We start from the raw sequence: 26,481 nt of genomic DNA, 5'->3' as shown, positions 1-26,481 counted from the left end.
TTGATTTTTTTTACATACGGTACATTAATAATAATTTCCTAATGTTTTTGAATTACTGAATGAAAACGACTTGATATTCCCAATACCACTAATTAGAGCAATTTGAGATTTTAGTTTCGTTTTTTACACCATTAACGAAATCTAGTTAAATAAAAGTTTCAACATTGATCAGCAAAATATATTGTGTGGGTAAAGCCCTTCGATTGGCCATCAACTTGAAGTCGACTGTCTCGTCCAATGACGGTCGAGCTCAACGTTCATTGGTCAAAAGCTAATGACCAGTCAGAGGGCTGCAGCGCTTCTCTAGTATAATACATTCTGATACTCGATGTTTGAGTATTCAGTTTACTAGAGATTGATAAGAGTGTTATAACCGTAACTTCTATTTCAAATTGTTTTAATAAATTAGTGGCTTTGACAATATCAAGTCGTTCTTATTCAATATGGTCTACTACAATAGCCCCTTCCAGAAAAATTCGCAGTTCTTGAACTACTGTATCTTGTTGACCGAGCGAAGTGAGGTCTAAAGGTGCGTACAGACTTTCGCTCTGCTCCGCAACCGAACGTCACTCCAGCAGAGCGATTGATGATCGACCGGGGAGCAACAGTGGTTCGACCGGGGAACGCGAGAAGATCTAACATCTTCCGTAACGTTCATGATGGGTGCGTGGGTGGAGCGACTGTGGTTCGATGGAGGAACGAGGGCGGTACGAGGGCGCAGCGTGCTCGGTGCGGGTTGGAAGCGCGTATATGTGTACGCAGCTTAAGTTTCAAGTCGACGGTTTTGCATTTCTCTTTATGTTTATATGATTTTTTGTTTATATTTATGTTTTTATGTTCCGCATTTACAGCGAAACGCAGCAATAGATTTTCATGAGATTGGACAGGTATGTTCCTTTTTGAATTTCGCGTCGACGTATACATACGGTTTTTTGAAATTTTGCATTATAAGGATAATACAAAAGGAAAAGGAGTCTCATTTGAACGCCAATATTACTGTAAAAATCAGACTTTAGAATTATCCATCATAATTCAGCTTAATATGGACTATAATACTACCCGTTCAAAAACATCGAACATCTTGAAAATGTATCTTTCCATCAACGTTGTAGACAGTTGCAGCTAGACCTGATAACAGCGCTCACACTCACATTCCGGGACGACACAGGTACGACCGGTACGATAGGACAGAAAGTTCTGTTTATTTAGGATTTTTTCTAGCCATATTAAATTGATAAATTATTTATTAATTTTTGAGAAAACATAACAATAGGTCAATGTCAGCGCGAGGTCTACTGTTCACAGAACTACTAGTAGATAGAACTCAATCATTTCTCATATTATATTTTATTCATACGAAGTATCAATAACTGACTTTACCTCTCCCGTTACTGAAAACTTGGGTGTTGAACATTGACTTGAGAATTCTGCTATATGTAATATACTGTACTGTGCAATTGTATTAGATAATTCGACAGCATACTGAAACAAGCTCTCTCTTTTCCAAATCCAGTCATTTGAAATTTCTTCTCGAAAACCTTCCTATAATTTCAAACACTATTAAGATTATATCAACAATCAAATCAAATCAAATAGCTTTTTATTCACAAAACATAATACAAATGTATAAAATTCATTTACACATTTAACAGTGAATGCTCTCCACAAAGACTTGAGTCTGTGAGTAGAGAGTGAGTTCTTTCAAGTTGATTGAGATTATGTTTTCATGTTTTGTACATATTATAATTAAAACTATTGTAATTGAATCTACTAACATTCATCAGCAAATCAAGGATATAAATTGCGCACAATGAAATTCCATACTGGTTATTAGTATATACAGACAAATATATAAATAGTAGCTTGAAGGCTATGCTACCCATTATAAATGGTAAATTCACTATGAGATCAAGTTCTGAATAAGAAGGCGGATTGAATCAGAAGTAACAATAGTTTCCACATTTCCCAAATTGTTAATAGTATAGCAGTGCAGTTTAGGAATTCTTAATAAGTTTAGTACAATTTGTGACGTGTACAGCACAGATTAATTCAATAATAATAAGTTAATAATATAATCTATTACAGAACTATCACTATCAAGAACTATTACAGTATCGGTTCTCAACTAATAGTTACTATTATTACAAGATCTCCCTACTCCATCACAGTATTACTGTTTCAAACTGGAACAATTGGAACTACTCTATACAGTAGGAACTTGAATTTTGTATTACAACACTACTATTATACTGTTTATCACAATGTAGACTGTACTGCTAAGGGGGTTTCAAACTGGAATAGTTGGAACTACTGTATACTGGAGGAACTCAGATACTTTACTACAACACTACTATATATTACTATCTATGTACTGTACTACTATTGGGGGTTGTTACTATCTACTATTAGTCTACTATTTGCTCCATTATATTAATGTTTGTTTCCAAACTAATGTTTGATATCTGCCAGTTTCCAAGCGAATTACCCAGCATTAATAGTGGGCTATCAGTTGCCAAGAACGAAAACTTCAGTAGACTAATAATCATGATCAAGAGACTTCGGTTTAGTGAAATTAACTGTCCTGTCAGCGTTGGTTGTATGGGAAGTATTGATGTTATCCACTAGGAATGCTGCCAGTTTAATGTGGATTTCAATCTAGTAATGATCGAAAATGATGGTAGTGTGGAGAGGGTACGTGGTGATATTGTGAGTTTGTTTGTGTAAAAAGAGTCAATAGTTGATGTACCATGCTACCCTGTCGCCTGGGTCTCAGACTCAGGCCATTGTCCCTGAACTGTTTGTTGACTGAACTGTATTCTTCACGCCAACTTTGTCTAGTCTGTAGGAGTTCAATATCATAAGAGTGTGCCTTTCTTTCATCACTGCAATGCAGGCTTGGGCTCTGGCCAAATGACACTCTAAACCGATGGCTAATAGGCGCTTATCTATGATAGTGATGGCATTGGTCACTGATAAGATTTCATGCATGTTTGTCCGGCAGTATTGATCGTTGTCGAGAATTGGAGTTGGATGTTGGAGACTTGAAAATGTTCATGTAATTTGTTGATTTCATCGTCACTGTAAACGTCCATTTGTTTTGTATAAAATGGACAAAATATTGCTGATATAATATCTTATTAAATTTCTGTGATGTATGTCATTATCTTAGTAATAAATTACTTCAATTTGACTTCTGAATGACTACTAATTTAACTTGACATAATTTGATTTATTTATTTATTCGTTGATATAATTACAAATCATATGAATATGATCGGGATAGAACAACAGGCATAGGCCCAAAACTATTCTGTTCCCAAATTTTGATAAATAATTAAATGTCCGAAAAAATAGGTTATGTTCTTACTGAGGAAATTTAAAGTTCAAAGTTCTGTCCAAGAATATATATTAGATAATATAATTGATAATATATTATATGAAGAAGAATGATCAAATGACAAATTGATAATATATTATCCAAAGGAGAATATTATCAAATGACCAAGAAATAGTATTTCTTGTATTCCTTGATTTTGTTCAATTTTCACTACTAGTGTTTCTTCACAAATTTATTATTGTTTCAATAATTGAACTCTGTTATCTAAAATTCTACCAAAGACCAATCCCACTGCCTTCTAATATGCAGGACAGATCAGAATGTTTTACTTTTACATCGATTATATCAATTGATTGAATAAAGCTAATTTCTCATATTGCTCTCTCGCATTATATGACTAAGAACTTCTTTTTATACTTTCTCTAGTGTTCTGTATTTCTCTTGATTATGTGGTGAAAAAATGAACTAGTAATGTTGTTACCAAATTCGTTCTGCCATAATCACAATAATCCTAGGGATGAATAATGATTTTTCTCTTGTAATTCTATTAAATTATTTGGCATTGATTTTTCTTCAAGTACTAAAATTTTCATTTATCACTTCAGTGATTCCAATGATAATAGTAGATTTGATAATCTGAATGTGGGAAACTAGGCTTAGCTTGTTATTCCATCTTCAAATTTTAATGGTAATGAAGTCCAAACGGTTATGTGTATGTCACGCACTCCAAATGTCTGTTCCGTGAATTATCCTTGAGAATAATCGACAACAATTGAAAAACAACTTATCTTGAAATAATGAGTGGTAACAATTTTTAAGTAATGTTCCCAGAAAGTTGAAGAAAACTTTTGAAAGCTTAATAGTTTCAAAAATATTTCATTGAATTTTTTTAGAAAAATTAAAAAATGATAATAATAATAATAATAATTTTATTAATGGAGACAACTGGATAAACCCATTTTGCCTCCTTCACACAATACAATATTTTCAACACATTATACAATTTGAAATACAAGAAGATAAAAAATGAAGAAATATACAATTAATAATATGAAAGAATACAAATAATCATTGAAGTAATCGTAAACAATAATAATTGATTATAAGAATAATTATTATTAAACAAAATAGAATAAAGTAATAATAAAAAGAGAAAAAAAGAAGAAGAAAGAATGAAGAGAGTAACAGTTTGTAAATTGATTCATGTAGAAGCAATCTAGGAAAGAGAATTGTTCTAGTGGAAATAGTGGAAGAAATCGATTCATTCAGAAACAGTAGGATATCAGAAGCTAACAAGATTTTGATTTCCGGTTCATGCAGGTGGTATTGTAATGCACAATGGGCGCTCGAGGTCTCCTGACTTGAATAGAAAGAAATACTCTGGCGTGATTCAGAATAGTTGCGACCTAATCCTGTTTCTATTTTCGCCGTGAACTCCCAACTCATGCAAATAGTGCTATGAAATTGGCGAATTTAACAGAGACATTCGATCGACGGACCTTGACATACTGGCTTAATCATTGTTTACGTCCTTGCCCGTGTATTGTGGCAGGTTTTCGTGTTCACTTACAGATCGTATGTAAGATGGTGTATTGAGCTGTTGTGTTCAAAGTTGCGGTTGTAAACACCTGCCTCGTCAATGGGTTGATGTCTTCTTCATGAGTTGGCACAACTAGACCTAGAGAATGTTTTTCATAGAGCAACTCGAAACTAATGCAATTTAATGGTTGATTATTGCATGACTTTTAATTTTTCACAGTTGGCGTATTAGGTTCGATGATGGAGGATTCTGCCAGAACTTCTGATATTGTTGAAATCCTTTGTGTTACATAGAGAGGATAACGTTTGAAAACATAAATTTCATGGAATTTTTCTCTAAAAGCAACTTGATTTGATGCTGCCATATCAGATTTGATGATGGAAGATTCTGTCAGAACTACTGATATTGTTGAAATCCTATGTGTTTCATAGAAGAGGATTCCTTTTGGAAGCCCAACTTTTATGTATTTTTTCTCCAAATACAGCCTGATTCCATGTGTCTATTAAATCTGCACCTATAATGATTACTTCATTTGACAAAATCCTAGAGATGATCTCTGGTATATTTTCTTTTCCATTATTTTCTTCTCCGAAACTAGTTTGTCAACCTATTCTCGATACTGTTCCAATTTATGTAAATTTACAACAATCATGCTCTAGTTCACAGCAATGTACCTAGAATACAATGTATTTCCAAGTAGAAACTAGCAAGGATACTGTACAATCATTTTTCAGTAATAATAGTTTCAGTTGCATATATAAATAATATAAAAGTAGACAAAATAAATTAATGTTTACAAACAATTTTTTATTCCAAGTACAGTAAGGTTCACAGCATTGATACTAGATTTACATCAATTTCGAATCATGTAGCTAATTCATCTGCTAAACTTGAATAATCTTTTTAAAACCACTATAATTCATACCCAGGAAAACACTCGAAACAATATATTACAATTATGTTGTTAGTAGCTAATAGATGTGCTCTATTTGAAAATTCCATATTTTTCATGAACTTTCCCGTAGAATCATTAAAGTTTTAGCTGAATGACATAGTCTGCTTGAAAATCCATGATTTTCAAAAAACTTTTTTAAACATTCATCAGTCACTGTGAGTTCACTCACCTTGAAATTATTGTAAAAAATACTGAAACAAACCCAGTCAAATCTATAGCTGATGCCTTAGTGATTGTTGATTGCCTATGGCCGGTGATGAAGCTGCAGTGTTGATGCTTTTAATGCAATACTGTGCGGTGCCTCGGTAGTGGATAGTGGTTTTCTATTGGGCTAGAAATGTGTGTCACATTAGCATTGTTATGACCACCGGGGCCTCACAGTCATGCTGCGAAGCCTTTGCTGCCTGCTAGTGCATCAGACCGTGCACTTTTGTTAGCTACTGATGTCTCTGATGATGATGATGATGATGTGGATTCTTCTGTTAGTCTGCTGCTACTGTTGCCGGGAATGGTTATGATTATGAGGACTATGATGATGATGATTATGTTGTTGCTGATGGTTTTGATGATGATGATGATTATTAGGACCATGAGGACTATGATGATGGTTATATTGTTGCTGATGACGATGATGATGGTTTGATGATTATGAGGTTGATTTTGATGATGATGACTCAGATTTGGTTGTTTTCGTCAACGTTCTACATTTTCATTGGTAGGCGCTGGCACAACCTGTGTGATGTGAAAATTACTTGTGACTGCAGGAAGTCAACAAGTACCTGTGGCTGTGTGTGAGTTATGTGACTTGTTGCAATCATACGACATTCACTTCAAACTTTCCGCGTTGGTTGAATGGGAAGCCTTCTTTTCATTCATATAGAATTCTGACAGTTGGAAATGTATCGCAGTATATCTGTATTGTTACAGTGTTTTACTATATTTATAGCTGGGAATTGTAGTATTATATACCTGTATTTGAATGGTCTGTTTTGTGTTGAATGAATCTCAGTATATCTCTATTATTGCGTTGTACTATAGTTATAGCTAGTAATTGTATAATAGTTATACCTGTATTTCAATGGACTGTTTTGTGTTGAATGAATCTCAGTATAGCTGTATTACAAGTTGTTCTATAGTTATAGCTAGGTTGTTCTATAGTTATAGCAAGTTGTTCCTAGTTATGGCTAGGAATTGTAATATAGTTATACCTGTATTTGAATGGACTGTTTTGTGTTGAATGAATCTCAGTATAGCTGTATTGCTACAGTGTTGTACTATAGTTATAGCTAGGATTTCGAGTAGTTATACCTGTATTTGAATGGTCTGTTTTGTGTTGGATGTGGAAGCTGTTTGAGGAGTGTCTATGCAGTTTTTTATAGCCAGATACCTATTATGCAATTTGGCTGATTGTCAATCGTGGAGTGACTCAATTTCTATGATAACTGCATGGATCAATGAGTTACATGTGGCGGTTATTCTATAGATGTATATAATTGATTATAGTTATCGTACAGAATGGCCCAAAAGAACTGAGAACATTTGAACGATATTATTAAGCATCAATTTTCGGGAGAGGAACAGTTTTGGGGCAATCTTGTTGATTCTCTCTCAATAAATGATCTGATTGTGTGCTTTTGTGAATGAATGAATACAATATGAAAAGTTCGACTGAAAAGTCACTGTCGATGTTGTAGAACCGTTCCATAATAAAATAATACCAAATAAAACTGTAGAATTTGACGATATATGTGTGTTTTCATTTCAAAATGAAAAGTCACTACTTATCACATAGCTAAGTTTACATAGGACCATAGGTATTTTAATGTGATACTGACTGGTAAATATCCAAATAAACTGAACTCTAGTGTTTTATAGAAGATCTAGAAATATTTGGGTCAATAGTTCACAAGAGATAGACTTTTTTGGGCATTAAGATTTCAGTTATAAGGGTACCGAAGTGATTTTTAGGCAACTATGTATGTTTCTGTAGATGAGGAATAGCGCAAGTATTTGAAAACTTTGATTTTTGTGAGTATCAGGCCTTCTTGCGTCTGGTAATGGTCTTGGTTAATGACATTGTTTTAGACATCTAAAATGACTCGGGGTATTTGAGTTGAATATCGAGTATTAAAGGGTTACAGGCATTTCTTTCGAAAATATATCCATATCCATAAGGAGAGATGGTTGAGATATTGTGAGAATTATTGTTCTCCAGTTTTTCTTTTAAAATTGAGATGATGTGGAAGAGTTTCATAACACTTTTAAGTAACTACCACATGTCTATTTGATAAAATCTGATAAAATATCTCTCGAGAAACACAAATATAAATTGGTGATGAGAAAATCACTAAACTCTCAGCCCCGTCATCCGTTGAACCTCTGAATCGAATTCATACATTCCTAGTTCAGTAGTTCTTGGAGTAGATAATTATTAACCTTTTTTGCATTCCTATAGTTAAAAACACTTCTGAAGGCAATAACATGAAATTGATGTAAGAGAGGCTGAATTTGTAATCCACACCTTCAAAAACCAGGAGCTGTCTGATTGGTCAATGGGTTGATCAGTCGCCATTTTACTTTCTTAACTCACTACCAATAGGAAGCAAGCAGCTTGAAACGTCACAAGCAACTCACTGTACAGTAGGACTGCTCGTTGAATTTAGGGCGTGGCTTACATTAACACTCCCATATTTTTTGTGTCTTGAGTTAGTTATGTCTTTCTCCACTAAATTTTTTCTCTAATATTCTCGAAGTAAACAAACCTGAATATTCTTAAAAATAATTACAATAATTATGAAATTGCATGCTTGCATCGCGATATTGTTCAAGCAATTGACATGATTGTCCTGCCATAGATTTTTGAAACATGTTTTAAGACAGTAACTAGGGGCGGAAAAAATTTTGTATCCAGGGGCGCAATTATCAAAGTCCTTGAGTTATATCAGTGATACTAGTATAACTTTTTGCTTAAAATAATCAATATATCTTCAAACTTCAATTTACTAATTATTGTTTTGATTTTGAAAGTATTGATAGATTTAATTAAACTCAAATATAGCCTCCCAAGGTCTATACTATTTCGAACTGCACACAAATACAAAATCCTACTTACTAATTTAATAGCTAATTACCGTAATTGAAAATAAATTTTAAACTGGCAAAAAGTCTACAATATGTTAATGAGGTTGTTTCAAGGTGACATGATAATAATCCAGCAATTCAGTTATTGTTCAAATTGCATGATTTATTTTAACGGATCATGTCAAGTGTATAATAACGGGCAGCAGTCACACGACGTCTGTCAATTAGTGCAATTGCAAATGGAAGGGGACTCGTAATTAGATCCGGTATGATACAGGTTAATAATTAATCGCAGTATTTAGAGCCTGATCTTCGTTGAAGTATCGATTGGGTGGGTAGCGGTGCATGTGTGAATTCGACACTCATGCTCAGGCTATTTATTCAAATAATGGCGCTCGTGTCTTGTTCATGACCTTATTTATTTGAATATTGAATAATAAATGGTACCCAAGTGCCTCCCCGTTTTTATTAGATGTGTTCAACTGCATAATTCAATAAACACTTCTTTATATTAAACTCGAAAATCATACTTCGTGTTGGAAGTTATATTCGAATTTATATTCGTATGGAATATAATATATTTTATATATATATATATATATATATATATATATATATATATATATATATATATAATTATATAATATATTACATTCTATACTCACTGGTTCAATTTGTCCTATGTTTTCTGTCTTTCCTCCAAAAATTTTCTCTCCAAATGAACTTCAAAGCAATCGACTATGAGTTGTTGTTGAAACATCACTGTAACCAATTTCAGAATTTACATTTTTGGGGAATTTTCTTTCAAGACTATTGCAAAATCTTTGTTTCTTGAGTCACTTACATTCCCATCATTCATTCATGCTAATGCAATATTTTTCCATCTTCCATGTGTTCAGATCAAACTAACGTATACTATCAAACCAATGTAGGTTACATGAATGTAAAATACATGTATTGTAGGTACCTTGGATCAAACTACGTGAGTTTTTTGTCGTCATAGACTGTATATAATAGTATTATGTAATATTATAACTGTACTGTTCTTCCCCATCCTCTCTAAAATACCCTACGTTTGGAAAAAGCACCGTTATAATGTTTGCTCATAAGAAGAGGTTGCATAGAAATATACAATTGATCTTTTCTTTGTGAAGGAATCGATCAAAATGTTCAATTTATTGTGAATGCTATCATACCATTATTGAATAGATTGTACTACATCTTGCATTTCAATTATTGAATCACAAAATTTATTTCAAAAAATACTCATTAGGCTATTGGACGAAGAAGAATTTAGATTTTATGCATCTTTGATTAGAAAAAAATACGTGTTAACAATCACGTTCCTTATAAGCTTGACCTAAAAAACTGGAAGCCAAATACTTCAATAATATCTTCACGTACTTGAACGTGATGGCTGAAGATCCTTTCCTAAGTAAGGCTAATGCTTTCTAATGAATATTTACTAGATACTGAATAAGTAGTCAGTACTCATCAATAACCAATACCCTTTGTCGTTACTAGCACTGTTATCATGGCTTCTTTGTGATCTGCGGCTTCTAACTTTATTGATGATGTTAGAAATTTGGGTTCGAATCCCGTTTTTGTCTGACACTTTCCTCTATAATTTCTCTCCAGCTCTCGAATTTTTAGCTATGGAAATTGCTGAAATAGGAACGGAATTACGGTACAGACTTATATTGTGGTCAATTTTTGAATCTAAAGAAGTGTATGGCTTCCGGTTTTTTGTAGCTGTAATTTTTGTAACGAATTATCCGTGCCACTTTTTCACTTTTGTGATTTGTTCCACTGGCCAGCGTGCTTCTGATTACTCTCCTTGCATTATAGCAGGTCGATTCAGTTCTGTAACTGTACAACGTTCAAATTCTGCTGAACATTGAAGTGTTTTCTAAAAGAAATATTCTTCATCTAATAAATTTCTAGAGGTAAAAAATCTAGGAAATTATTATGAACTCACAAAAAACGATAAATTGAATTTGAAACTTTTTTACAATATGTAATCAAGATTGTCTCATCAATAAAAATCAGCCGGCCTCTTTCCACATATTGATATGGAAATGACAACTAGTCCTTCATATTTATTTATTCAATCATTCAGAATTACACAACTTTCAGAAGAGTACCACAGGCTTAAAAGCCCAAAACGGTTCCAATTCTAATTTATACAACAGTCACTCATGTGTCACTCATTCTCCTATTACACACTCAATTTACAATTCAAAACACACAAAAATTATTCATAAATTGAAAATACTTCAAAATAGAATTAAATCAATTACAATTAATTAGAAAATTCCAAACTATAACATTTTGAGACCGAAAAGACAAACACACTATTTAGAACTTTAATATCACTATAATCAATTTTATTATAATTTTTACAGTATATGTAATCCAGATTATCTCACAACAATCAGCCGGCCTCTTTCCACATATTAATATGAAAATGACAACTAGTTATTCAATATCACTATAATCAGTTTTATTATAATCTCCAATGATTATATTCAATATCCTTTCAGTCACTACCCAAGACATGATAGAAACCTGTTTCATGATATATGGTGGACACACTATTTATCAATAAAAATTTCATTTATTCATCAATAACATCTTCATTTGTTTCCATTATAATGTAGTGTTAGTATGCAATGGGTCTTGCAAGACCTGGAAATACATTGTCATTTGTGATGAAGAATCAATAAACAATCATTTACCCAAGTTTTTTCAATTAATTTTCTTATGTTTAAAACTGAGAGTGATTTCTCCACTCGTAACATATCTACAAAAACTGTCATGATAACTATTTCGTGTTGAATACACACAACATTTAAATATTATTCTAGGCTCCTGGCTCTAGTAATTACTCAGTGTGACATCATTCAGGTTGAGTATCTTCCGTCATAACATGATTTGTTTTCTAAACTTTTACCAGACGGCAACAGTAACACATCATCACCCGGCGTTTTGTTGAACAGTGACAATTCGATAACAGTTATTTTGTAGATAATTCAATCTACTGTCATCCATCATCTCAGAAAATTTGAGTCCAATTACTGATAATTATAATGACATCTTGGTTTGTTGAAGTTGACAAACTGTATTTCAAATTGATGTTCACTTTTGGAAAATGAATTTATGCTGTTGAGTGAATAATTGGTCTATTTTCTGTGAATGAGGTAAACGGATGAATGCAATGGACATTTCAAATCAAATTAAAATCGAATTAGATCTATTCTATTCGTTAATGTGTTGAACGCCAACCATAATGCGATTGTCGTGAACCATGAAGCTCAAATCTGAGTTGGCCAATAGTTGTACAATTTTATCTTTTTATACATTGATACATAGGTTACAATATCATTCTCAACTATGAATGATTGGGAAAGGATCAACAGACGTAAAGCCCAAAACTGCTCCTTTCCCAAATTTAGATAGAAATTGTCCAAAAATAGGTTATGTTTACACTTAACGATTTTTGTCCAATTTTGAGTCCAAAATATTTATAAACTAGGAATTTAGAATCTAGGAAAGTTGAAAACCAAATTAAATAAGAATACTTCACTAAATCATCACTAATAACTGAAAAATACTGTATTAATAATTGAAAATTTTAAAACATGAAAAGAAACTCAAACTTACTCAATATAAAGTTATTTTCGAAGCTAAAAGAATATTATTATGAAGTGATAAGCATCTATTCGGCATTTTCTATCAAAATTTGAGGAAGAAGGAGTTTTTGGCTAAATGCCTGTTGTTCGTTTCCTAATAATAAATAATAAGTTATGTATGATCGTGAATCAATGAATGCATCAAATGAATAAATAAATGAAGTTTATACGAACCAAATAAATGAATAAAATATATCTAATTTGTCAAACTAATTTCCCTGTGAGTGCGCAGCATTGGAAATGGCATTTCTTTCGAACCTGAGTAATGGTCTTGACATTTGAAAATCTGTTGGAGACGCACAAGTGTTTTGAGGAGGTGGGAATAGGGAAACCCTTGTTTTATCAGCAGCCGCAGATCTGTTTTACGGTATCTTCTGTCCTCTTGGCTCACCCACACAGTCTTCTGAATTTTATCGACCAAATCTGCTCCAATGTCTGGTTAACTGTTTTAATACGTATTTGATTATACCGTACCAGTTCCATGATATTCTACTCGAATCACAGATACTGAAATAATTATCATTTATTATCTTTCTTTACGGATGCTAATTTTTCCATAAAATTGGAATTTATATTTATGTTTATGAACTGTGTATTTAATGGAAAATGAATTTGATAAATTTGGGAGAGAAATAGTACAAGGAGTATCTTTAGTTTTTCTCTCCCTATCAGTGCTACTTTGTAAAAGTTTAATAATAATTAAATCTTGTTCTCTTCTTAATCTCAACATGGGTTGCGGTTCGATAATAATACTCCTATTTAGAGAATCTCTAAATTTGAATAAGTACTGTATTCAAAACATTAACTTGAAGCTGGCTTATCATATTGTTTATAACAAAATCTATTTTTTGGTCTTACAATATGATTTTATGATTTTTTAATTCATGAATCTTTCTCATACTGCTTTCTCTTTTCCCAAATACGCAAAATTACCGATTTGCAAGAGATAATGCAATGTTTTTATCCATACTTTATCCATTAACTTTATTCTGTTCAAACAATTGACTAATTCAAAAATATAATCAATAAATAAATCGTTATTCAATGACAAGTACATTACAGAATAACAATAATCAAATATTGAATTCAACAAAAATGCGTAGTGTACAGTCAATGAATACAATACTGCTTGCTAAAGAGTGAACTTTGTCTGCAAACAGGAGCATATCTCATAATTGAAAATCAAATCAGGAATTCGCCTAGCGTACATGAGATATTATAAACTGAAAATAATGCGAATAAAATAATAATGATACTAAATAATAATGACAATACATTACATGAGTCATTCAATCATAGAGACTAAGGTAAAGTTTTGAATGAATGAGTTGAGTCATTTCATATTTTCCAATGAAAATTAAATGTACGAATAAACGCATATGCTCTGTTATAATATATTGATTACCGTATTAATAAACATTCACTTGAAAACACATTAGTCAGACATTAGAATTCATTCGAATGTCAGTGTGTCAGAATGTCAGGTTAGTAATGGTATTTATTCCAAGTTACGATATGCCACAGCTTAGAATTGGTCGGTTGAATTCGCGCGATTCCGACATGTCTATTTGCAGCTTTTCCGGGAGGGAAATTTCCGTTGAAGAAGAAGATTTATGGCCGAAGTACGGAAGAGAAAGAAAGTGTAACAGAGGTGAAGAAAGAGAGAGAGAGCGAGGAGAGAGTGAGAAAGTGATTAATCGACACGCGATCGAGACCCATTCTCACGGACCGATATGGAAGCAAGCTAGATTTGTAAGACCCGCATCTTCTTTTCGGTTTGGGAATCGTCCGTGTGAAAGGAATTAGAAAAGAAAGCTCCAGGAAGCTGCTGAAGAAATGGTCGAACCAAGAAAAACAAATATCTTTAATTAGTGGACAGTAATATTTCTTCTATGCATATTAGGAGGCTGGACTGTAAAATTGTGAGGGGAGATTGGTTCCATCACTTTCACCGTTGCTACTGGCCAGACTAATTTTCATTCCTCTCTGATGATAACGACTGATGAGTATCTGGAAGGAAGTGGCTTGCCCAGTGGTCAGAGCCTTATCTGTTCATTCAGGTGGTAGGCATTCAGGATTCCAGTTGAAGGGTGACCGATAGAGCCTGTAGTCATTACACTATCAGTCACTTTCTATCAAATCAATTACCTGTGGGCGTAACTTCAGTTCTACTGTAACATTAAACAGTAAATTACCCAAAATAAGCTTGAAACTTGACCTCATTGTCTTGAACGTTGTGTTATCAAGAAGGTTCTCTGTATTGTGACCTGTTAAATAATTATCTATCTCTCAAGTTTGATTTAATTTTATATTGTCAATTTTTGTAAATGTTACCATAGGCAACAGCATTCTAACAGTCCCATCTTTCAAGTACCTCTTGATCTCATTATTATATGTCCATGCATTGGTGACAAGAAAATATGAACACAAAAATGTATTCATTCTTCTTTTCAGAGCTACACAATAAAAAGTTATCAAGAGTACGCTATATATTTTTCAGCAACACTACCAGTTTCAACTCTTCAAGAGCCATGTTCAAGTTTCTTTTACACATATAACTCTCCTGGATTTCTTATGTAGATCTTATAGGATCGAATATTTATAAACAACACCAACAATAATTTGCTCTTTGCAAAAAGCTCTTTGAGCTTTGCATATGCGTATTATTTTCAGTCTGAATTTATCATGTCTGTGTGTATCTATAAGTTATTCAATTTTGTTATTTGTATGACTGAGAATCTATTCTTTATTATTTTTATTATTTTGTGAATTCCAAACATATAAATTGAATTGATACTTCTCTAGTATGTAACTGAAGACAAAAGTCTGCAGATGTTCAATAATTTGAGCAATTTTTTTCAAGGGCGGATTGTCTGCCGGCAGAACTTAATTACTATTTGAAGACCTTTACAAGAGCTTTCTACATGAGCGGAAATAAAACTAATGATCTACAATCAGCACTTGGCTAATAAATTGGCCAAGTAAACGCGAAACGCACTAGTGGGTTAAGGCCTTCTTCCTCCAGCTCCTCCTCCTCCTCCTCCTCCCCCTCCTCCTCCTCCTTCTCCTCCTTCACCTCCTTCTCCTCCTCCTCCTCCTCCTCCCCCTCCTCTCCCTCCTCTTCCACCTGCTCCTTCTCCTCCTCATTCTCCTCTTCCTCATCCTCTTATGAGCTTGGCAAACATGCAAGCTGTGTGTGAGTGCTTGCGTGCATGCACACTTGCACACACATGTGAACTATTTCATTAATTTCTTCCGCTTGCTGTTGTTGGGAGAGCTGCTCAGTGTTCAGAGCATCCTGCTGCAACTTCCCTGCTAATAATTGACGAAAATTTGCGGCATGCGTTTGATGTGATGCTTTGGGAGACTCAGCCGATGCAGAACAGGCTGAATTGTTTGATGTTTCTGATATCAAATGAGTTCAATACAAAATACTTTTTCACGAATCCTTAAATTATATTAAAAATATTGTTGAAAAACTCAATTTTGGAGGGCCAACATTAATTTGTCAATAATTTGGAGGGAACGGAATCAAATTGAATTGAAAACATCTTTATTCACAATCATGTACAGATATATAGGAACAGTGTCAATATTAATTAAGACAAAAGATAACTAAAAAAAACAATAATTGAGAAGTCATAAAAATTTAAATCTACTCTTGTTGAGATGTAAACCCTTAAAGGGAGCTTAGGGATAATGCAACTGAATATTCCTTGAGTTTAATATAATTTTCTCAATATTGGATTTCTCAACATTTTTCAATAATTGGAGGGAACGGAATATTGAATTGAAAACATCTTCATTCACAATCATGTACAGAAGTACAGATAAATAGGAACAGTGTCAATATTCATTAAGACAAAAGATAACATAAAAAATCAATAATTGAGAAGTCATAAAACTTCAAATCTACTCTTGGTTGAGATGTAAACTCTTGATGGGAGTATAGGTATAATGCAACTGAATATTCCTTGAGTTTCAATCTACTTTTTTCAACATTTACCATTGATTGAAGTTCTGTGGGTAGCATTGCAAAGTATTTTCTTCCCGGTAATGTGATTTTTTTATTTTAAATTTCCACCTGTGTCTCTCTGTAATCCTCCAAAATCTAGTACCATGGCCATGAGTCTCATTTCTTACTTCTCGTTCAGGGTAGTTAATGACTAGGTAGTAATGAAAGGGTAGTAAATGACTTGCATGAATAGATCAAATTCATTTATTTATTCAGCGTATGGCAGATACACAACACATATAAAACTCATGAGTCTCAAATGCCTACATATACACTGTTTATTTCCAATTTCTTTGAGATATTTTGTAAAAATCAAATATATAGCGTATTGCCTAAAGATTGTGAGGAGACTAAGCTGAGAGAAAACCAATTAGTCGGAATCTATTCTTTTCAGATTCATTATTATTCTCAAAGCATGTTTTTGCTCTTTTTATTATTTATTTACGGTATTGTGAAAAAATACTTGAAATGAGGAAAGGAACAACAGCCTCATGCCCAAAACTGGCCCATTTCCAATTTATAATATACTGTCCAAATCAAAATGTAGGTTATATCACTTTCACTTGTCAAAAACCAATTCACACTCTTCAAAGATAAAAAACAAGCAACTTTTAAATCAAATAGATATTATTAGTCTAAAATTAACAAAATTTAGAACTAAGATAAAAAAACAATCAAATTTTGAATCAAATAGATATTATAAGTCTAAATTTTGAATGAAACTAATGTTTATGTTTTTGTTTTTAATTGACCAAGTTCAAATGTCTTGACCGGGCTTGGTGGAACCGAGCATTAGTGATTTATTTGTGGTACACATTGTAACAGCTAATAAATATAACTGCTAAACTCATTCAGTATAATTGAATTTCATTTTATTCATTTATTTATATTTTTTACAAAGTAGCACTGTTTGGAGAGAAAAACTAAGGATACTCCTTGTACCATTTCTCTCCCAAATTTAGACAACATTTTAAAAGTCCGAAATAAAGTTATTGTTTCACTTTTCTAAAATTTAGTCCATTTTCGCGAAAACTAAGAATTTTAGAATTGTATCAAAAATCTAGTGTCATCACCTAAATTTGAGAGAAAAATAGCTCATGAATTACATTATTATTTTATCGGGGACACTGTCACTTCTGTGCTTTTAGAAGAGTCCTCAACTGTCGGTGTCCTCGTTTGACATCGACCCATTTTATCTACCAATGTTATTACATCGGTGTCATTTGTATTATAAATCGAGTTTGACTGATTGATGTATTTCGTTGTTTGTGTTTCAGAATTCGTTTGGCCGACCCGACGACATAGTGGCGGCCGAGACACTAGCCAACCACGTGCGTTGCAACAACAGCTTTGTCCACGCTGTATTCCAGGCGCAGTTCCGGTCGTCCCTCACCTGTCCGCACTGCCAGCGACAGTCCAACACCTTCGACCCCTTCCTGTGCGTCTCTGTGCCCGTGCCGCACGAACACTTCACGCCCGTCTTTGTCACCGTCGTGCACACTGAGCAGACGCCTAGGCAGGTCAGTACTAGAGGGTGTCAACACAGAATACATACAGAAACGAAACTTCCCATCAAAACAATGTATTTCATGTGGGACAAGACGCCATCTTGAAGGGAATCAGATTTGTGGCTAATTTTAAATCACACTTAAACTGTGACTGCACAAGAGAAAACTGCACAACCTGGAGGCAAATTGACGATCCGCACTGCGACTGCGGTGATATCCAGTCAGTTTACCACCTGTTAAAATGTCGTCTTGCTACACAATGCACAAGACATGATTTTTTATATTTAATGACAAAGCTGTTAAAACCGTTGAATACTACTCCAATATTGGCATATAAATATTACCTGACACGAATGAACACTTTAACTGAATTACACTCAAAATACTGTGAGAACACATAAATTGAATCAATTCAATTTATAATAATAATATTTCTCTGGATGTTGGACGACACATCCAGAGGAGTTTATTCATAAATTCATACATTACATATTTTTTTCATACATTTTCAATAATATAACAATATTCAAGGTTTACAAAATGATACCTCACTATATAATATATGTGTCGAGGTTATCATCAAATTAATACTAATTTATGCTACAACAGATAATACAAAAATCTAAATTATATCTATTACCCTAGTACAAAGATCCTAAATCGAGTTACTATTTTCTACCTATAAATTACCTTATTTAAAAAATTTGTATGTATACATTAGATTTATAAATATTCGTAATTTTTACTGTATATTCATGATTACAATTCCATATTCAATTGATAAAACTTATCAATTCTGATACAAGCTAATCTTTGACAAGGCGACAAAGCTCTGAATAGTTTATACTTGCTAACAAAGCTCTACGTCAGTGGTCTTCAAACCGCGGCCCTCCGCGTTTATTTGTGTGGCCCGCCAAATGATTTTGTCTCCAAACAAATAGAACATTGCAACACTAAAGTTGGCCTATTGCTTCGACCGTAGTAGCAACATTTTGTGAGCAGCTATTTTCAAGAATGAAGAATGTGAAATCAAAGCTGAGGAACCGAATTTTAGACACTCATTTAGAGAACTGTCTTCGAATTCCACATCTGACATGAAAGCCAATGTTGAGAGATTTGTAAAAACAAAACAGTGTCAAGTTTCTTACTAACTGAACTAAGACAGCAAATATAAAATGTTATAACAAATTCATTTAAATTATTTTAACCTGAGACAAAATTCACCCACGCACATTATATTTTATGTAGCAAATGTATGTATTTACATGTATACAGGCCTACATAATAAGCAAAAACATATATATGCATATATATGAGCTTAATCAATGCGGCCCTCCATGTCCTTCATGACAAAAATTTGGTCCTTGAATAATAAAAGGTTGAAGACTACTGCTCTACGTGATATTGGCTAAATCTAATTCTTTTCAAGATGGTGTATTTTGGGGACACGATTCTGGTAAAGTTTCCCCCTCCGTATGTATTCTATGGCGTAAGTTAATCAGTTGACCAGTTTGACCATTTTGTCAGTTAATCAGTTGACCAGTTCTTGAGATACTAAGACAACTTTTAATTTTGACTTACAGTTTTCTAGTTATTGACGTTTTTCAAAAATATCTAAAAACCTATAACTTGAAAAGTAAGGTATTAGAAAATTTTACTGGACATTTTTTGTTGCGAATTTCATGTTGAGTCGACTGTTACACTTTTCATGGAACACTCTGTATATTGTAACACACTGGAACTGATAATGAAGTAGAATCATTCAATGAAGAATCAATGGAAGAATATTTGAATGAATGGTGTTTATTGTTGTTTTCATTAATAAATTATTGATAGTCTAGCCCGGAAACAGACAAATACATCACTAATGAATATTTTACTTGTGAAGTGTGAAATAATTTACTTCCATCAATCAATCAACTAAGGGTGAGAGCAGGAATATTGATAGTGAAAATGTTGGGATTGAATCTTCTGTATTATAATACTATGGTCTTATAATGGTGACTGAATGTTTACGCTTTGAGGCTTGAAGAATTGGCACGTGTCAAGTTCTCACTAACTGAACTAAGACAGCAAATATAAAATGTTATAACAAATTCATTTAAATTATTTTAACCTGAGACAAAATTCACCCACGCACATTATATTTTATGTAGCAAATGTATGTATTTACATGTATTCAGGCCTACATAATAAGCAAAAACATATATATGCATATATATGAGCTTAATCAATGCGGCCCTCCATGTCCTTCATGACAAAAATTTGGTCCTTGAATAATAAAAGGTTGAAGACTACTGCTCTACGTGATATTGGCTAAATCTAATTCTTTTCAAGATGGTGGATTTTGGGGACACGATTCTGGTAAAGTTTCCCCCTCTGTATGTATTGTGTGGCGTCAGTTAATCAGTTCACCAGTTCTTGAGATACTAAGACAACTTTCAATTTTGACTTACAGTTTTCTAGTTATTGACGTTTTTCAAAAATATCTAAAAACCTATAACTTGAAAAGTAAGGTATTAGAAAAATTTTTTTGTTGCGAATTTCATGTTGAGTCGACTGTTACACCTTTCATGGAACACTCTGTATATTGTAACACACTGGAACTGATAATGTAGTAAAATCATTGAATAATGAAGAATCAATGGAAGAATATTTGAATGAATGGTGTTTATTGTTGTTTTCATTAATTATTGATAGTCTAGCCCGGAAACAGACACATACATCACTAATGAATATTTTACTTGTGAAGTGTGAAATAATTTACTTCCATCAATCAATCAACTAAGGGTGAGAGCAGGAATATTGATAGTGAAAATGTTGGGATTGAATCTTCTGTATTATAATACTATGGTCTTATAATGGTGACTGAATGTTTACGCTTTGAGGCTTGAAGAATTGGCACGTGTCAATTTCTGTAGTAAAATCAGGAGGAATATGTGTTTCTTGATAGGCTGATAGAAACTGCACTTTAGCATTTACACTTGGTACGTGCTGTTTGTATTTGCAAGTACAAATAGCTCATTCGATATACTAGTACTTGTACTAGATATCTATGTAATTGATCTGTTTATTCCCCGCATACTCTGGTCTTGTGTGCAGAATAATAAATAAGTATTTGCAAGATTTGTATGCAAATTAATTCCAATGACGAATGATCAAGTCTAATGGAATGTTGTTATTCGAAATACTCAGAAGCTAGCCAAGAAACTAGTACTGATTATTAATATTCCTCTAACTTCTTCACAGCAAATGGGGAAATTAAATTCCTGTATTGGTAGCTATCGATGGAATTTAAATAATACACTCTGTGAAATCCGTTGGTTTCATTAATATCGGTAATTATTAGTAGGCCTAAATAATAATATAGTATCTGTATTTTGATTGAAGAAAATTACTACTGTTATTGTAGTAAGGGGTACCTGTGGTACCCGTTTTATTTGTAGATAATCGGTAGTTTTGTAACAGTAACGGAAAACCCTTAAAAATAAGAGTAACTTATTAAATGTTGAGTTTGTAGTTTGTAGGTAATTGGTAGTTCTATAACAGATATGAAAAAATATGTGAAAATAAGAAGAATAACTTATAAATTATTCAAATTACTAAAGACTAGTCAACTATCTGCAGCAACGAGAATTGAGAAAGATGATTTTTTTCGAAGTAAGGACACAGCTACTGGTACTGGTATTGCTTTGTACTGTAACTATTCAATCCCGTTTTCCAATTGAGACAGTTCATCTAGCTGTAAATCCAGTAGTCAATGCGTCTTCAATTCAGTTACAAATGCAGCATTCATAGATTCTTACCAACTCTGGATTCAGAATCAACGTTTGTACTAACCAATCCTGTTCTCAATCCTTTACTACACTAGTTGGCTATCTATTATTCTCCGAACCACATACCGTAACTTCTGCCATTGAGAAACGTAAGCTATATAGATTTAGTTCATCTCTGCTTCTACCCTGGATTCTTCACCACTACTAGTGTTAATATTAATAACACTACTACTATTTTCTATCACAACTACCTTGGATTCCCTACTAACTAGTCTACTAGTGAGATAGCATTCAGTGGGACGTTTATGTGGTTCCAAGTATACAGAGATGAGCAGGTAGAAAAGGATGGAGAACAAGAATTTTTAATGAAAACTTAAATATTGAATCCAAAGTATAGTTTATCTAGCAGTCTCAAATTCAAATTAATTTATTTTGCCATAAAATTATACAGATTGATAAAATAAATATTCTAACTTACAAAATGAATTATGCAATTATTATTGTCTAATTAAATTATTGCATTATCACGCGTTTCAAAATGCATTTCATAGTCTTATGAGATTCAGTGTTACATACTGGGCACTGCTTACTGAATACTACATTCATTCAACCATGGTAATATAATAGCAATAATAGAATTGAGGAAAATATTGCTCAGCTCTATAAAGAATAAGTTTATTATTAAACTTTGGAAAAAAATGAAAACCAGTGGAACTTATTTGTTCGATAGAGAAATAGAAATGACAAGATGATTCATTTACTAATTTTACACTCAAGAGCAGAAGAGGAAGCATTCCAATCAGTGTTTTCAACCACCAAAAATTTGAACAGTATTTTTCGAACATTATATTCAGTGAGACTGAAAATACTAGATCTTCAGGATGTACTATAAACTTTATTAGGGAAATATTATAATTTTGTACTCGAGAAATAGAAAGCTTTCACAAACATTCTTTGTGGGGTATGATGTATAATTTTCAGCTGTTACTACATAGGAGAAATTATTCAACGTGAGAGTGCGGTGGATAGTACTTTCAAACTTTCAATGGCAGACTGGTACAATCCAAGTCTCTAGGATTTAGTCTCTTCTATGACTCCTATTCTTTTGTCAGACGGAATGAACGAACACTGAGAAGGAAGTGAAGGAAATGAAATGATGATGCCTTTGCCTTCTCGCTTTGTGAAGGCGAATCCAGATGATTGAATCGTCTGATAGTCATAGTATGTGAATGGACACGCTCAGCCCGGGAGGGCCAAGGTGAAACCAAGGTCAAACTCGTCAGCTACCGGTTTATATTATGGTCGGCATAGTTAATAGTGGAGCCGCCTACTATCAACTATGTTGAGGCTGAACTCAGTCTGCTCTCTATTCTCACGGATTTGTTTGAGAGCTGAATTGAAATAATTGGTGATTACATCATTGGTATTGCAATCTATCAATAAACTTGAATGAGTGAGTCATGGGCTGTGTAGAAGAGATGCGAGAAGATATCAGATAGATATTGATAGTGATATTGAGATGATTGATAGATGATTGTGGTGACTTGAAAGAGTTATTTGGAGTGATAAAATAACAATTAATTTATAATAAACTTAGAATAATGATACTGTTGCTGGTGAGATGTTGTGATATGAATAATGAATTTATTGCCAAATACAAGAAATAGTTTTACAAATAAAAATAATAATAAAAATACAATAGTATGTGGCGTGACTGGATAAAGAAGCCTTGAGCTCCAGCCATTAGTTCTAAAAATAAAAAATTCATTTTTTAATCTAATAACAGCAGTACAAATGAAACAATTCTGTTGATAATCTATGTATGTTGAATTTCATCATCATAATTTCATCAATATCTATTTATAATGAAAATACTTGGATGTTGTCAAAAATATAACTAATTTAAATAACTAATAAATTAAATATAACTAACAGTGTTTTCATTAGAAGAATGAGTCATGTACAGGGTAGAGAAGATTTGAGAAGATTGACAGATATTGAGATGGCTATTGATAGATGATTGATATGGCAGATATTGAGGTAACTTGGAGTTATTTGTAGTGATAAAAAATAAGTAATGCATTTGAAAGACTCGATAAAAAGTGCTAGACTTGAAAAAGACATGACAAATGCATTTGAAAGACATAAAAAAGGTGAAAATACAATGTTGAGTGAGTAGTGAATGAAAATTGATGAATTTAGTGGTGATTGGAATATTATATAGGATTGAATGATAAAATGAAACTTTATAGATGTGCATTGTAGGCTCACAGGTGAGATCATTGAAGGTGATGGGAAGAGAAAAATAGACAATTGGTTATGAAAAATACAGAAATGAGATAGCTGATAGGCTTTTAATCAACATGAAATATAAATCCAACATTAACAATAAAACTGTGAACAGTAATCAAGTTTTGATTTGAATTAATGACTGCCTTCTTGATCAATTCGTGTTTTTAGTTTTTTTTGTATTTTATTTATGACATGACACCATCGATCCTACAAGTGTAGGTAATAAATGAAGAAGTAACTATAAGGTATAAGAACATTGATAGTAGAGTAAATAATTATAATGATAGTTGTGATAGTAGAGATATAAGGAATGAAATTGAAATAAATTCAAGTTTTGGAGGACAAATAAATGATAATATACAAGTAGAATAATTTTTTAAAATCATAGAGAACAAGGAATTATTATGATGTAAAAAGGGTTAGATTAGTTGGTAAATTAAGATTGATAGATGAATTGGAGTAATAGAACGTTGTAATGAAAAATGTGGGTGCTGTTCAGCACCAGAGGAAATTTGGAATTTAAACAAGGAAAATGAGATTATTGAGGAATGTAGGATTCAGCCTCTATCTAAGAGTAGATCAAGTTTGTGCCGTTAACTTGCTGTCCATTGGGAACAAATCGATGGAAGAAAAATTGACTGTTGATTTAAGTGCATCAAGTGAAAAATGTTGATCATATTTGAGATTAATTAAGAATTATAGTAAGTCAAGATTCTAGATGAAATTATATGCATGGTGTTATGTATTGATAACACTAGATATTAAACACTATTAATAACATTAGGGCTGTTTGCACAGTCAAAGCTTAAACTGAATTCAATCAGCTGGTGGCTTAAACTAAAAATGAATCACATTATAACGAACGATACTTGATATGGATTTAATCTAGTTTAAAATAAAATTCAGTTTAAATGATACTGTGCAAACGGCCCTAAGAGGACTATACTGATTTCATTGTTTCTTAGTTAGAAACATTAATATATAAGACTCGAGTTTTCTAGTAGAATACTGATTTGAATTGACTTTGGAAAGCTAATTTATGTTTTTCTATTGTTTTTCAGTACAAAATAGGATTATCGTTACCTGTGGATGCAGAAGTGCGAGAACTGAGGGAAGCACTGGCATCTGATACCAAAATCGCTGCTCCTCATATGCTTATAACTGAAATCGATGACCTAGGATTTCATCGAACATTCGCTGGTAATTCTCAATATTCTTTTTCAAATAAAAAACATTACTTCATTTTTTAATTAAATGACTTTTATAGTGGACAGAAAAACTGAAATTGATAGAATTTTCAAGGTGACGATAGAACAAGTGTACTATCATGAAAAATTAATATTGTAAAAAAATTTTGAAAATGAGCACCAGTAATAAGGAAAAATTCACAATGTAAAGTTAATTCATTGCCAGTAAAATAATCAAGCAAGAACATCGAGTAAGTCCTGTAGTTTGAAAAAAATCTATAGAAGTATCTAAAATTCTTTTGGAGTGATCCGTGGTCTATTGGATAGAGTGTTTGCATAGCAGCATAGAGATCCCCAATTTAAACCCGCTCATTACCAAAAGTTTTTGAACAGGTCACTCCCGTGTTATCGGATGGGTACGTTAAATTGTTGGTCCCGGCTAAGTATGACAGTCGTAAGGCCCATTGACGGCTCAAATGATATATTCAGGCGAGGTGGAACTTCCCTCAGAACTCCCCACCAATAAAAGCCATACGAATATTATTATTATTCTTTTAGCAAAATATTATTGTTACAAAACGCCAATTCTCAATTTCATCGGCCAATTTTTTAGGATAAAATTATCATACAAATGTTTTCAATGTTATCCTGGTGATTTTGTTGTAATAAAATCAACATATTCTTAGTTATACTGGCTTTATGAATACTTCTTGATGTATCTTCAGAAATAATCTGCATCTTTTGTGTTTGATGCAAAACTTACATTTTCGCCCCACTTGGATGTAATGAGCTGGTTTACGTGCGTCATATGGAGGCCGAAAGTGATTGTTTTCTGACCAGGCCGGTAAAATTTTTACGGCCCTAGGGCTGTAAAATAACATTGAAGTCAGCTGATTCTGATTTGATGTGAACGTGTTTACAAAATAGTTTATGAAACGAAATTAGTTTATGCTTCTAGAATTGAATAAAGTATTTTGCAATAAGATAATATCATTTTATTTGGATGAATGGAATACAAATGAGATATTATAAACTATTCAAATTCAATTTTCAGAGTATAATAGAATCTAACCTCAAACCTCCTAGTACTGCGTTTAT

General features: G+C 32.9%; 1 protein-coding gene across 1 annotated transcript in view; it reads left to right on the top strand.

Moving 5' to 3' along the window:
* LOC111063855 (ubiquitin carboxyl-terminal hydrolase 31) overlaps window positions 1-26,481 on the top strand; it is an 88,227-nt gene that overhangs the window by 37,194 nt on the left and 24,552 nt on the right. The window contains 2 exon segments of the mRNA XM_039434148.1: window positions 17,898-18,140; window positions 25,258-25,396. Of these exon segments, the coding sequence (XP_039290082.1) occupies window positions 17,898-18,140; window positions 25,258-25,396 (382 nt within the window).

Source organism: Nilaparvata lugens, chromosome 8, assembly GCF_014356525.2.
Source record: "Nilaparvata lugens isolate BPH chromosome 8, ASM1435652v1, whole genome shotgun sequence".
NCBI classification, from domain to species: Eukaryota; Metazoa; Arthropoda; class Insecta; order Hemiptera; family Delphacidae; genus Nilaparvata; species Nilaparvata lugens.
The sequence above is the reverse complement of the archived record's forward strand: the minus strand, read 5'-3'. Positions and strand labels throughout refer to the sequence as shown.